Genomic DNA, 15939 nt, shown 5'->3' with positions numbered 1-15939 from the left:
GGCCGCCGGTTTCGAGGCTTCTAGCTGTGCTCTAGCCGCCAGTGAGATGCAATGTGGATACGGGGACTTGAGCTCATGCTCGCAAATGAGCCAGGCCGCCTATCGGTATACAGCTGCGAGAGCTGCTGGCTATCCGGGTAACGCGGGAACCACGAGTACAGGAAGCACCACGCCGCTGGGGGCCCATCACACCACCCACTCTCATGCCCACGCGCACCACGGGGCCCATACAACCCCCTGCTCGGTAATGGCCGCCAGATCTCAAGAGGTCCACCGGCACGCCGCTTCGATCTTTCCCTCGGCCATTAATTTGCAGAGTGAGTGCAAACTTGATTCGATTGCTCGCTCGGAAGGGAGCGATGGACGGTGATGGAATATTTTATGAAACTTAATTTTTCACTTTGTTTTTATTTTAGATACCCGTTTTAGATATCAATTGCCTGTTGTTCGGGATTTTTGTAATTTTTTGTAATTTAACCTAACGATGGAATTCAGGGACGATTTGCATATTTTTACGCCATTCCTTGAGTGCAAATATTAAGTGGGAATATTCATTTTTGCGTATTAATTGTTAGAAGAAAAATTTTATCACGTTTAGTCGTTACATTGGTTTCTTTCTTTCATATTCTTACACCAATCTGTAATAATTCTTTGTTTACTGCGTGTAGTAAATATTGTTTATGATGACATTACCTATCTATTTATGATATTTATTAGCAAATTAAATTACTTACATGTTTATCGTTCGTTGTTCAAAAGCAAGAAAATTTAACGTATCTTGTAAAAGACACGCATATTTAGGATCGTATAATTTTTATTTTATTGCCTATAAAAGAAACGAGAAAAGTGAACAGTTTGTTACAACGATAAATATCAATTTGGATTTTATTATCCTTCATAAATCATTATATGAGCTCCTTATTAAAAGGATAAAAAATTAACGCAGTGTCTTATTCAAACATTTAAAACTTTCATCGCTTTCTTTATGCATAACTATTCAACGTTATCACAATCTGATTTTCTCATTTATTAAAAGTAGTTATTAAATATTAATTAAGACTTAGTCACGAAGACATCTAATTCCGCATTTACAAATTCCAAAAAGAAAAAAAAAAAATCAGAAAATACAATTCCAAAACGAGTTCCATTTGGAACAATGAATCTAATCAAATCTCCTCGTTGATCGTTGAACTACCATTCCTCGACGTTGAACGAAAAATCAAACACTGTACATCGTTAAAACGATAGGAATTTACGGAAGGGCAATCAATTAGAGGCATAAGAAGACAGCATGCGCGGGCGGAGCGAAGAAGGGAAGCTTATTCCGCAGAAAAAAGAGGGTGGTCCTTCTTTTCTCAGGGGATAGTTGCCATGCGATGGTTCGTCTCCATGCTCGAACCTACCACCGTGATATTTCCTCTGGAAACGACGACAAGATGGCACTGAAAATCAATGGATGTGTCTCGTACTCTCTTTCCTTCTCTTCCTTTTTCGCATTCTTGCCTCTCTTTCTCACTCTTTCCTCGTCATTCCCTCATTTGCTGGCTCGTTCCTCTTGCACCTAACTCCGCTCTGTCTCATCCCACTGTCTCCTTCACCCCTAGCTTCACTACCTCTTCCTCGTCCTCTCTCCCTTCACTCACTCATTGCTATGGTTACCTTGCTCGCTATCGCAGCCATTCTCACCTATATTCTATAATCTATAAGCTGCTCCCTCCCTTGCAAGCATCAAACCTTCAGAAACCTTCCATTCTCTAGCCAGAGTAATTCGACCACACTGATTTTCTTCATGTTTTATCAATCTTGACAGCATGTGGCTAACTTTAGAAACTGTGTTGTTGATTCTTGAAGTTTACACTTTGACTTTATTGATTAAGAGAATATTTGCATAATTGATTCAGGAGGTAATCGTTATTAGATGAAACTTTTATAGTATTTCATTTTTATTATTTTTTTTTTTTTAGAGATCTATTGATCTCTAAAGATTTAAACTGTGTGTGCATGAAAATCAATATTGTTTAATTCTTGTTAATAATTAACATTTATTCCTGTAATTTAATTTCAATTTATCATTTTAATATAATTCAATACAACAAGTTTTTAATTGATATCTAAATTTCAACTTCTTCTCTTTGTAATTTTCAGGTGGATTAGGATACAAAGCCTATTCAGGGCACGATGGTTTGGCGGAGAAGAGGAAACAACGTCGGATACGAACAACCTTTACATCGGCTCAGCTTAAAGAATTGGAGCGTGCCTTCCAGGAGACCCATTATCCAGATATCTACACCAGAGAAGAAATCGCTATGAAGATTGATCTAACGGAAGCTAGAGTTCAGGTAAGTGATTTGATTGCATAATCTTTAATTATAATTTAACATCTCTGTACAACAACAAAATACAAAACTCCAAAAACTCTAACAAGTTTCCTCCATAAATTTCACACACAAAGATTACATAAAGATTCCAATCAAAGAAGAATTATGAGAAATAGAATAATCTTTCCTTTCGTTGTTTTCTCTCTGTTTAAATCCTTGTTTTGGGCTTCGCCTAAAATGGAGGACCGGAAACGAAGATACAATGGCGATGGCGGAACACGAAGTGCGCCGTGTAATTGCATTACAAGCCCCCCAGTTTTCGTTTTCACGGTTATACACCGTGTAAGTTGATGGATTATACCGTCTAATGCACGTGACGGATTAACTTAAACTTCTTGCATGCCGGAGATTCAAAGGGGAGTTGTCTTACTATGACGCGTAAATCGAACGCGCAAAATTTATGATCCAATCAACGTGTTTTACATTTTCGTCGGCTCACCCTCACGAGCTTTTATAGATAACCAATTCTCTTTCAACTTCTGGACGCGTCGCACGTCCATTCCTCAATTCTTACTCTCTCTCTCTTCCCATTTATTTTGCCTCCTCGATGATAGATTTCGATCATCCTCTTTTATACTTACATTTTATTCTATTATAAAATATATATTCTTGAAATATTCCTTATCCAATTATTAACCCTCGTTAACTTTCATCAACGTGATACGATTCTTCTTTCTTTCATTATATTCCTCTTATTTCAATATTCGACCAATAATTCGTAACCTTGAACATTTCCCGCATTAAAATTTCCTTCCAAGTGAATTCCTTTTCAGAAACGATTCATCCTATCTGTCTATTCCTAGAGAATTCTATTTCCCGGATTATTCATTAATCTATCCTATTGTCGATCAGTCAAATTTTCAATCCAATTGGAAATCCTTTCCCAATGATTAGATGGATAGATTCAAGATGAATGAATCCCTTCCTTCCTGTATCATCGATGCATATTTCAGGCGAAATGTTTGATTTCGAACCAAAAATAAACGGCCGCGATAGTTCGAAGATTCTATCCGGAAGCGAGGTCTTCCGCTTCTGTATATAATAATAATAATAATAATAATAATCATACTTGCACTACGTCGGCGAAAAATAGTAGCAATCGCCTGCTACTTTATGCTGCAAGTGCATCGAACTTTCGGATTAAATTCATTACATCCATCGGCCAAGTGACGGCGATTACTCGGCGAGCCGACAATGTGAATGAATGAATCTCTTTTGCCACGTTTTATTAAGTAACGTAAATTAAATTTTGGAACGATTCAGTTGGAGATGATCTTTTTATTTTAATATTTCTCAACAATCGAGGATTTACATGAAGGTAACGACAAAAAATTGTTGTAAAATATTTACACGAATATTTAGTAAAAACATTAGATTAATTTTATTATTATGTACGTATTTTATTTAGGTTATGTATTTTAGATTAATTTTATTATTCGTATGAATTTTTTTTTGTTTATTGATAAATAATTTTGAAATGTTTTTTTCTTTTTTTGAACAAATCTCACGTTTTGATATGGAAAATTACGAAAGTTACGAAGCTCATACAAGTTTAATATCGTAAAATTTCGTATTTCCCTAATTACGAAACGCGGCGTTTCACTTTCGACACTTATTGCCGACCGAGTAAATTCAATTTAGCCACCTACTTTATTGCGCGTGATACTAATCATTGATGCCCCTGTAACATTTTGAATTGAGCGTTGCGAAATCGCATTACTACGGGGAAAATGTAATTCGATCGATGGAAAGGATGAAAAATAATATATCGGAAATAGAAACAGAAAATAAATAATTTCCTTCGATTTTTACAGAATTTTGTCGTCTATGCAAAATCTCGAATTATGTTTCGCAATATAAATACAACTTCTATACGATCTAATTCTTCGAACGAATAAAAATCTTACTTAAGATTTTTTTCCAATTTTATTAACAAAATTTTCACTTAATCAAGATTTTCAAGATTTTATTTAAAAAGAGTTGCAGAAAGAATCGTGAATAATTGCGGTAAATACGTAAATAAATATCCCGGTTAATTCAGTTGGAAATCATAAGCATGAATGTATTATGCACACATGATAATTAAGTACGAAGTTACTATCAATTTTCTAGTAGTTTGCGGCGTCACGGGCCGACCGCCATTTCTAAAGAGGTTCTCCGTGACGGAGGGTAGTCAGGTCGAATCTTCCCTAATTCGTGCTCTTAGCCTCACCCCTGAGATGCTTTGTCCATTTATTCATTTATTAGGTTCTTATTTATCTCTTCCTTCTTTTATCTTTTTTTCAATGTACATTGCGTGTTGCAATTGTAATCTTTGAATCTTTCCTTTTTATTGGCCTTATATTAGTAATTAATTAATTAGTAAATGTATATAATAACGAATGATATTTATCATTAACTTTTTTATCACATCCTTGGTAAATTTCATTATATTTTTTTTTTTGCTATTTTAATTCTATCAAAAATCAATTTCGATTTTTAGTGCTGCATTGAACGTGTTAACGAGCTAATTAAAAATTAAAATCATCAAGAAAGGAATGTTCATTTTTGAACGATGAAGAAAGGGACCATGTATGTATGATAAACAACGAGTGAGAAAAAAGAGACTGTTAAAAATATTAAAAAAAAAAAAAAATTCATCAGCTTTATCAAGAAAGGAAGTGGAAACGACAAACGAGATTTTGAAGCTACCGATTAAAAAGTTCGAATCACGTTACAGTCACCCCTTATCCAAGGACAAAGCTACTTCATCATTCCCCATAAATCAACATCTTGGACGGAGGAGTTGATCTGCTCAATTCGGTAGCATTATGTATGCTCGCAGGTTGCCTAGAACGTTAATGGAGTTGTAATTCATACGGAATGACATGTGAGTCAGAACTATGAAACGTGTCGCCACGCGACACGCTGCACACCCTCTCTCTGCCCATGGTGTCATCAATGGGATGTAGCGGATAGAATAGCTGGGTGAACGAACTGGTGTCGGTCTGCTGAACCAACAATCATTGCTCCTGCGAGGTCGTAAGGGTCTGGATTCAATTGAAAGAAATGGAACGATCTGGCTAAGCGCGATTAATTCTGGTGGTGGATACGTTTCCAATTACTTGTAGTGTTCGGTGGTGGTGGCATGCCGCACCTATTGCAAAGGGAAGAGGAAAAATATAAGGAAATAATTACTTTATTTAGAGAAATTATTATATATTATAATTCAATAGATTGAGATTCAAAAAAGAGTGAAAATAATGAATAAATGTGAAGCAAAGCAATATTCCTCATTCATGAATGTTTTGACAATATTAAAATGATTAGGATTAAATTTATTCTAACATTCTAATCTTAAGTTTGATAAAATTTTTATTATGTAGTATTATGTATATTTTTCAAAGTGTCTTTTTTTCAATTTATAATAAAAAAAGAGAGAGAGAGAGGAAATAGGAAAAATTGAGTAATTTAGAGACAGAGAGCCTTTGGGAGAGGTCCTGGAAAATCAACATGAATTTCTTTTTCCCTGTGGGACACAGTCGAGCACCGTCACAGGAAGCAGAAGGTCGGTTCTAAGGGGGTGATTGGGCAATAGTCTCTGATGAAGGGTCTTCGTCGGCGAGAAGAGACAGTATATTCAAAAAAATGGCAAGGAAAACATACTTGAGAAAAGTAGAAAGAAAAATAAAAATAGAAAAGAAATACAAAGACTTCTATTAAAATCTAGATATAAAAGAAAAATAAAGGCATTCTCTTTGAAAGCAGTATATACAACAATTTCTCTTCTATCCTATATATTAAATAAATACATCATTACACAATAAAAAAAAGAAGCAAAGCAATAATTCCACAATTGGAATGCTTATATGGAATTTAAACAGAAATGATTGTCTTCTTTCTTTACAATTGACAACAAGATCATCACATCTTGATACTTTATCTTAGCTTACTTTTTTGATTTACAATTTTACTTACAATTATTTTAATTATTATTAAATTATCATCATATTCAAATTATTCATCTATTATCTCAGATTCCAAAAAAAACAGACATTAACGAGTACGTTTCTTGGCAGCAGAGAGAATAAAAATAGGAGAGCAGAGGTTTGGAAAGGAAGCAGAAAAATATATTCAGACAAGAGAAGAAATAGATAATAAAAGATCGTAGGAAAGATCAAAACGACGAATAACACTTCCAACTCAGAAGGATCTGAGTTGGGAAGGCAAGGAGGGAGGATGGTTGGCACGGCATCGAGGGATGAAATGGGGAAAACATTGGAGCTCTGGCTCGACTCTCGTAGGCCGACGAGGGTGGCTGATACACAAGGGGCCCATGGACGGAGTGTGCCCTGGTAATTGCGAGCTCTATGTAGATCCACTTACGGTGATTAAAAACTGTCCTGCTGGGTATCATCTACGGAGAACGACGTTGGGTGTTGCGAGAACACCGGTGCACCACCCTGTATCCCCCGGTATTTCGCCGGAACTTCTTCGACCCTGGCCTGCATGTTATCGTGCTGATAGCTCAGATTAAGCTGGATAATTGGCATTAAAAATGGGTTTAACTGGAGAATCGCGAAAGAATTGTGATACTCGAGAGTTGGAGGGGCGTTGAAACGATACTTGGAATTTTTACTTGGAGATGGAGAAGATATGATATTGTATATCATATCCGAAAGAAGCAATGTGGAATCTTTTACTTTTATTGGAATTAAAAAGTATGCATAATATTAGAAAATATCTAACGTGTGTGATACAATGTGATAGAAGAACTTTAATCGATAGTAATTAATACATTCATACGAATGATTTTGAACATATACGTTATAGAAATTCCTTATCCTATGATTGACGATGCATTCATGATTGTGTCATGAATTTTTCTATTTGAATTTTTTCTTCTTTTATATATGCTATCAGTAAATATTAATATTCATAATTGTTTTAGATTTGCATTTTTATAAATATCGTTTAAATTTAATTTTCCCAAATATTTATCAAAAAATTAATTTGCTATTGGAAATCTCTTTCTATTTTTAATGCTACATTGAATATAGACATCTCCAGTCCATATTCAGATAACATCATTATTTTTTGTGAGTTCAAATTTATTTTATATTTTATATTCTCTAGAAATGCTAATACATGCATACTTAACACATGGCTTTAACTAAGATTGATCCCAAATGCTTGAAGCATAGCTTGATTTTACAATGTTAAATAATCATATTTAAAATAACTATACGTCTGAGGCACTATTCACTTTAATAGTAGAATATAACAGGGATCAGCCATCAGTGAAGTGTCACGGTTGTGGTCAGACACGAAAGTGGATACGCAGTTAATGAGATCTGTCCATGCCGATTTATTCATCAAGCCGAATGGCATCGGCCCGTCCAACGCATCTCTTAATCAAGATTTTGTCTGCAGAGTCATACATTTCCGTTCCGAAACTTATTTGGTTAATTGAAGAAGGTTAATTCCTGACTGAGAGTGTAGCAATCACCATCAAGTGTAATTTTATTCTCTCTTTTGATTCAATACTTTTGATCATTACTTAACTATCATGGAAACATTATTTAATTTTAAAATTAATATACTATGATATATAGTAATTCTGATCTTAAGCTTGATATCTATTTTTCATGGAAAATAGAATTGATTCTAAAATCTGTTTAGAATCTCATATAAATAAAAAATAAATTTGCATTCTTCTGAGAAAAAATAAATAAACAAGATAATTATTCTTCATTTACAATCATGAAATAAAAGATTATGTTTCTCATATAAATAATATAAATAATCTCATATAAATAAAAAATAAATTTGCATTCTTCTAAGAAAAGATAAATAAACAAGATAATTATTCTTCATTTACAATCATGAAATAAAAGATTATGTTTAAAGAAAGATATTTTTAAATTTTAGCCATCTTGTGAGATTCTGGATAAAATTTTACTGCACTATGGTTTAGCAGTTAGTAAGAAGGAAATTAACAAAAAAATAATTATCTCAAGTTATGGGATTGTTTTTAGATCAAAAAATTGAGGATTCTGATTATGACTGAATAATTTTGTCAGAAAAACATGAAAATTGTAAAACGCCCTTCTGATATATTGTCAAAGCTTTGAAAGTGCTTTGACATAACAATAATTTCATCTGACTTCGTACCATAATATTGATAGCAGTGCTGCTCAGGGTATATCCTTATAACTCGTTTAATGTGACGCATCGAGAGAATCTTGGACGTGCTGTGAATCTTTCACAAGCTACTAACATCCTTTAAGAGCGAATCCTTAAAATCTAAAAGAGGAAGAGATCACATCTTTCATGTTTGATGATATTTGGATGACGAGATGTTAAAAATTGATGAGCAATAATGGTCAATGTTGAAATTGACCTGTTAAAAGATGAAAGAGCAAAAATGATCGATATTCAATTTTCTACTTTAAATTTTTAAAATACGTTTTTAGAAACGTAATAATCTTGTTTTTTTTTTTCTACTCGCATAATTTTTTTTCATGTAAACGAAAAACTTTAGAAGAAGTTTACTTTTTGATTCTTTTCCTTTCCATAACTTTCACTTTATTCTTCGCGAAAGTTTTCAAAAATTCGAAAGATTCCTTAAACTCCAAGCGTTTCTCCCGAAAGCTGAGAACACTGGAGTCACAATTCCTCATATTTTAACTCACTATCGATTCGATATCTCTTGATTAAATCCTGAGATCATAAATTCTTTTTTTTTTTTTTAACTTTCATTTAATTTAATTTAATTTCTCCAATTTTCTTTCACTCGATGCATTCATATCTAGAAAACATTGAAGCATGTTTATCTGTCAATTTACATATGTTCTTAAAAATTTAAGTCAATTGCAATGGAAAAATTTCAAAAATCAGAATCCTAATCATTCTCAATTTCGAGAACAGATATTTTTGTTTTTCGGCTAAGAATTTCACGGATAAACAGGGATCAGCCCCCCAGGGCTGAGATCCTTTGTTAACCGATCCAAAAGGAGAGGAAATCTCTACGACTCACAAACTTGAGGGTTAATCGAACGAGCAAATACACCGCAAAATTGTTCCTATCGACACGGAATTCGTAATGATCCGTCTATAAGTTTCAGCTCTTTATCAAACTCCTTTTTTTCTGAATCACGAATCCCAAAAATGATGTCGGTATTTTTCTTTAAAAACGATATGTTATTTGGAGAAATTTTTAAAAAAAGCATAAATCTGTTTCCATTTTCAAACGTTTTGAACGTTTTGTCCCAAGTTTTTGTTTCTTTTTTAAATTTTCATTTGTCTAATGCAAAAATTCCATTCAATTCAATTTTGATAAATATAGTAGTAGTATACTTTGTCATTTGATTATCTCTTATTACAAATTTGGAACGTTATGTCGAAGTAGTGGACGAAGATAAATAAAATTTTCACTTAAAGTATTTTATAAAGAATGTTAATTATCAGTATTAAGTTTCTGATTAAGAAAATTAGTTCTTTTGGATTTTTATCTGCATTTTCTTAACACTTACTATTGAGTATAATTGGTAATCATCTTGAACATTAATTTTTTAATCTTATCTCGGAAAAGTTCCTTTTGTATTCTTCAAACTTTTTAAAAAATTCATATTTCTTTCAATTATGAAAAAATAATTAGAATTAATTCCTTTCAGGAAATAAAAGCCAAGAGAAAAATATAAAAATGTGAGCTGATGAAAGTTTCGAAAAATTCATACTCTTGTAATTGAAAATTTATAGGAAAAGGAAAATACAAATAATTCTTCCTAAGAGAAGGAAAATGAAAAAAAAAACACACTTGTAAAAACGAATATAGCCATCACTTCTCAAATATCTCTACAAAAAATTAAAAATTCGTATCACTCGTTAAAGAAAATACTTTTTTCAATTATAGAAAAAAAAAATAGAATTAGAAATAATTCCTGCCAAGAAATAAAAGCCAAGAGAAAAAATATGAAAATGTGAGCTGATAAAAGTTTCGAAAAATTATAAAAAAAGAAAATAGAAATAATTCTTCCTAAGAGAAGAAAAATGAAAAAAGAAAGTTAAAAATTCGCATCACGTTAAAGAAAGTACTTTTTTCAATTATAGAAGAAAAAAAAAAAAGAATTAGAAAAATTCGAAATTCATACTCTTGATAATTGAAAAAAATTAATATAGAAAAAAAATAAAAATAATTTTTCTTAAGAGAAGAAAATTGAAAAAAAAAGTTAAAAATTCGCATCACGTTAGAAAAGTACTTTTCTCAATTATAGAAAAAAAAAAAAGGAATTAGAAATAATTTCTGCCAAGAAATTAAAAAGCCAAGAAAAAAATATGAAAATATGAAAATATGGGCTGATGAAAAGTTCGAAAAATTCGAAATTCATATTCTTGATAATTGAAAAAAATTAATATAAAAAGAAACGTATAGAAATAATTCTTCCTAACAAAAGAAAAAAAAAAGTTAACCAATATGATGCGATTAGAGAAGTACTTTTCTCAATTATAGAAAAAAAAAAAGGAACTAGAAATAATTTCTGCCAGGAAGTGAAAGCCTCGAGAAGAATTTCGAAAAGAACAAGGATGGGCTGATTGGCAACGGCGAGGAAAGGAAGGACAGGCAGTGGAGGCAGCGGAGCGCGTGAAGCGAGGCTTAAATATTTATCCAAAACGAGGTGGACATCTGTCGGTGCGGCTCGTTGCATTTTATTTAGGCGTACCGTATTTATTTAACATTAACGCCGGCACGTAGTCTCCCTAATTCACGCCGGCGTCGTCGTCCGTTCGGCAAACAACGGCACACATGCTGCTACGGCCTCTTCGGGCTTCTGGTCCGTGGCCAAATACGAATTATTAGTGTTGTCGCTGGCACGTACACGCCCGGCCAGTCTGTGTGTGTGTGTGTGTGTGTTACGTAGTTTTTTAGTCGATGACGTAATTTTATCGAGCCACGTTCGAACCTCTCTTCGCTCTCTCTTTCGCGATCATCGGAAATATCTTAAGGAAAAACTTTTTCCCATCCTCCCCGATATTAATCCAATAATTTAAAATTCGAATATTCTCGTAATCGTGAACGACTCGAATAATTAATTTCCCCTTTGATTCGATTAACCCCCTCTTATTAAAAATTGTTATTGAAACTTTAATCTCGTCTCGTTACTGCCTTTCTCCCTCGCCATTATTTTGCGCCGCCAGATATCAAAAAAAGAAGAGAAAATTACCCACCGCGTATTAAAAGAAACGAAACGACACATTAAAATAATATCCTAAACCGATTTATTTCTACCCGCGTATTTATCATTGGAATTTACAAATATCCTAATAATTTATATAAATCCCCCCCAGGAAAGAATATTCCGGGAATAGAGAGAGAAGCGAGACGAGATGAAACGATCAAAGGTAGGATGAAAGGGTGATAAAAATGATGAAAACGATTAATCGGTAGAACGGAAACGGTGTATTCACGAGGCAGTAAGAGCAAACTGGAAACTGTTCGACGCACCGCCAGTTCCGGGGGTTGAATTTCTCGAACGGCGGCCGTTCAATAGCAACAGCGGTGGCAACCGGCGGCAGCAGCCGGCAGCAGCAGCAGCTGATAAAAATCCAATAGCAGTGTTTGCCGTCCGGAAAGGGCAATCACGTTCATCATGGTGTCCCGCGCCCCNGAGGGGAGGGGGGAGGGTGAGGAGGGTCGGGGAGAAAAAAAGGGACGGGGGAGGGAGGAGTAGCTTTGCTGGTCAGATAAACGGTAAAGCAAATAAATCCGCTACTTTAACATGCAGGTCACCGCCGCTTTCCGTTTATTTTATTCGTTAAATATTTCATTTGGCCAACTAGAGCCAATTACGAGCGCGCTGCCACCGCGCCGACGTTCCGCTCTGACGAGCCGGACACAGACATGACGCGCTTTTCCGTCACTCATCCTCTCCTTCTCCTCCTTCGTCTTCCCTCCTATTCGCGGAGACGCTTTTTCCTTCTCTCTCTCTCTCTCTCTCTCTCTCTTCCATCGAAGCCTCGATAATTCTATCCGATGCCGAATAAAATTCGCCAATCGAAGGATACACGCGACGAATACATATACATTCGAAAAGCGTTACGCGTTTATTTCAGAATTTCCACCTTTTATCCAGATCTTTTTTTTTTGGAATTGGGAAAAAAATGTTTACTTTAGATTATTCTTGCACTATTCTTTCGCTATCGCTATTTTTCACTTTTTTCACGTGAAATGATTGCAGGTGTGGTTTCAAAATCGGCGCGCGAAATTCCGGAAGCAGGAGAGGCTGGCTCAGCAGAAATCGACGTCCCAGAGCGGGATAGGCGTGGAAAGCGGGGCCTCGAGCCCCGTGGGTGGCAACGGGAAGGCGGAGGGCCGCTCCCCGAGAAGCCCGGCGACGCCGCCCGCCAACACCAGCGCCGTGATGTCCGCGAACGAGGTGAAACCGATCCCTAACCCGAACCTGGTGAGCGTGAAGCACGCGTCCGTGAGCGACGCGTCCGCGGCGGAGGGAAACTCGCCGAACACGCGGGGAAGCAACGGGGGTGGTGGGGCATGGGGCTCGTGTAGCCCCAGGCCCTTCTCAGCGGCGCTACCTCCGTATCTGTTGGACCCGTTGCCCTTGAAAACTGCGAATCTCTACTAATCGTCCCAAACCAGACCACTCCATCCCAGCGAAATACATGTAAATATAGGGAGAAATACGTCGGAATGTGAAAATGTTGCGAATGCTGTTCAGGCTCTCGTTCCATCGCGGGGTCGGTTTTTCGGTTTGTCCATTTTGCTTCCTTCGACTTTAAGGGAATTCTTTATTTTTTTCTTTTTCTTTTTTTTTTTTTTTTAGATATTTGATTAAGATTCATCTTGGAATAATACGGATACTCTTGTTTTTTTGTTTCATTTTATTTTTCTCTATTTTTATTTTTTCAGCGGTTACACCGTTAATGTGTTCCTCGTCGCTTTAACACGCCTAAATTTAGGTTTAAATTGGGTAAGTTTTATTTTTTATTCTTTTTTTCTTCTTCTTTTTTGGAGGTGGAAAAGGAAGGTGTGTTTTTTAAGTAACGTTTTAATAATGTAAATAATACGAATAATAATAATAATAATAATAATAATAATAATACTTTTTGTGAAAAAACGACCTCGATGGAAGACTACTTTTACGACGATTCGAAAAAGATTCTCGCTGGAAAAACTGATAAGTGATACCGATATCTACGTACCGTCCTATATTTCTCATTGATTAGTCGATGAACGGATAGTATTTATGCCATGTATTAAATCGCACGCGAAGGCGATTAAATAAATAAATAAATAAATAAATAAATAAATAAATAAATAAAAAGAAGGGGAAAAAACTTGTCCAGAAGAGAAGTTTCTCGAGGGAGAATCGGTCGATATTTTTCAAAAAAAAAAAAAAAAAAAAGAAAAAGAAAAAAATTGGGCGTCTGGCTTTGCGTCTTCTCGTAAAAAAAAAATTTATACAACGAGAGATATGTTGTTTAAACGAACGTCTCGAGAGCAAAGAGTGAGAGAAAGCACTGAACAGCGTTTTTTTCCGATAAAACAACAATTTGTCAAAATTGAAATTAAACGAAAACACTTTAACGGAGGATATCGATGTGGCCGGCACCATGTGTACAGTTGTTGCTATAAATATAGAAAAATTAGTGTTTTACACCGTAAACTCATACTTACTTATCCATCGAACGGGAACAAGGATTCTTTTTTCCTTCAAAAAAAAAAAAAAAAGTGACTGCAAGACAGATGAGAGAAGAGAAAAAGAACGAAAAATATAAAAACAAGAAGAAGAAGAAGAAGAAGAAGAAGAAGAAGAAGAAGAAGTAGCAGCAGCATATTTAAGAAAAAAGAGAGAAAGTGAGAGAGAAAGATAAAGATAAGAACGAGAGCAAAGATGTAGTTCCACCATCGTGTGTATCATTGGCCATTTCCAATACCCAATTACATTTACAGAATTATACATTAGTATAATAAGATTTATTAAGGTCCATTCGTAATAAGGATAATGTGTTATAGTCCGTGTCCCCGACGATATCGAAGAAAAATCGTGAGCGCTCGAAATAAGAAAATGATCGAGAGATTGACTGAGTGAGTGAGAGAGAGAGAGAGAGAGTGAAATAGATAGATAGAAGTGAGTGAGAAGAAAGAGAGGCAAATGAAAGGCGATCCCAATAGTCGAAGGAAAACTTATCGCTCCTCCGCCTGTTCGGTTAATCGCGAAAATTAATCGAAGAGAAACGACGACGCGCGTTCCCTTGCCCTTAGTTTAATCTTTAAGTGCTCTGGAAGGGGCTCGACTATCGACAGCCTTGATTTGACAACGTGAGAGAAATTATATTTATTTTACATCTCGCAACAAAAATTCGTACGAATTGTTGAAGTGGTCGTTGTCAATCCATCCACTATCCACTTAAAGATTAAAGTCTAAAGTAAAAAAAGAAAAAAAAAATTCTCTCGTTTCGCCCCATCATCACGGGCGATCGTCCGTTCTTCCCTCCAACAGGGATTTCGACGGGGAGGAGTTGGACGGGAGGGGGAGGGAGATTCGAGAAACGCATCGTCACTCTGTCGACTGTCATCCAAACTATTTTTATATAGTGAACGCTTGTTGGATAATGATGATTAATCTTCTGTAGAATCGTCGATATAAGGATCGTCTTAAAAAAAGCAAAACCGAGGCATTAGGTTGAAACGATGACTTTTCTTTCGACGAGGTCTTCTCGATTAGACGCGCAACAAATTGGAATGTCGAATGTTTTCGCCGCTTCCACTTTTTCTTTTTTTTTTCAAAGCCTCTTCCCTCTCCCCACACTCCCTCTATTTTCTTTAATTCTCTTTTCTTATTGTTATTATTATTATTATTTTCTTTTTCTTTTTTTTTTCAAAACATATTACATTTATTGAAAATAATCATTTTTTTTTTTTTATTATTATTATTTATCTTTTGCATCTTCGTTCCTTCTTGCTCTTCTTCGCTCGTCACTTCTTGCTCGTCGTTTTAACTACAATCGTTGCTCCTGATCGCAATCCAGGTATATAACGGATACTTTGTACTTTTTCTTGTGTCAGCCTCGTGTATCTATCCTTCTCCCGAGGATAAGGGGGCGGGATCCTTGTGCACACTTTCGAGAGTAAGTGATAAATCGATGGATAAATTCTAAATTCTTTCCCCGAATCAGTATTGGTCCCGAATTCCAAGGTCCTTCGTTCGAAAAAAAAAGAAAGAAAGAAAGAGAGAGAGAGAGAAAAAAAAACAGGATGCCGACGGATGGAGGATATATATATATATATATATATATATACTCTACCCCCTTCCCAGGGAGAAGGAAGCTTCCGCGGAGCTTCTCGATCTCAGATCGCAAATTTTCGCCTTATAAAAAAGTAATAAAAGCTTGCTCGTTCACAGTTCGATTAATCGATTGTGTAATCGCGTGGTCGTTTCGTGCGCCGCATCATCGAGGAGACAAAATCATCGACGGATGCAAAATCGCGCGTGATTCTTCGTGAAGAAGATCGAGTCGAATTTTTTATATATATATATATATATATTTAAGCGATTAAAAA

General features: G+C 35.3%; 1 protein-coding gene across 1 annotated transcript; it reads left to right on the top strand.

Moving 5' to 3' along the window:
- The first annotated feature begins 6 nt into the window (after positions 1-6).
- On the top strand, positions 7-13116 carry LOC102680109 (paired mesoderm homeobox protein 2A-like). The gene is made up of 3 exons (XM_006610287.2): positions 7-317; positions 2146-2339; positions 12596-13116. Exons 1-3 carry the CDS (start codon positions 47-49, stop codon positions 12998-13000), a joined length of 870 nt encoding a protein of 289 aa, XP_006610350.1. The 5' UTR covers positions 7-46; the 3' UTR covers positions 13001-13116.
- Positions 13117-15939: the final 2823 nt, after the last annotated feature.

The sequence above is a fragment of the Apis dorsata genome, unplaced genomic scaffold (genome assembly GCF_000469605.1).
Source record: "Apis dorsata unplaced genomic scaffold, Apis dorsata 1.3 scaffold_73, whole genome shotgun sequence".
Lineage (NCBI taxonomy): Eukaryota > Metazoa > Arthropoda > Insecta > Hymenoptera > Apidae > Apis > Apis dorsata.
The sequence above is the reverse complement of the archived record's forward strand: the minus strand, read 5'-3'. Positions and strand labels throughout refer to the sequence as shown.

Excerpts from the sequence above, each read along its gene's own strand:
- LOC102680109 (XM_006610287.2), top strand. The coding sequence starts at position 47 with ATGCAATGTGGATACGGGGACTTGAGCTCATGCTCGCAAATGAGCCAG. Across the intron at positions 318-2,145 it reads CTCGGCCATTAATTTGCAGA|GTGGATTAGGATACAAAGCC; the intron begins GTGAGTGCAAAC and ends TGTAATTTTCAG. Across the intron at positions 2,340-12,595 it reads TAACGGAAGCTAGAGTTCAG|GTGTGGTTTCAAAATCGGCG; the intron begins GTAAGTGATTTG and ends AAATGATTGCAG.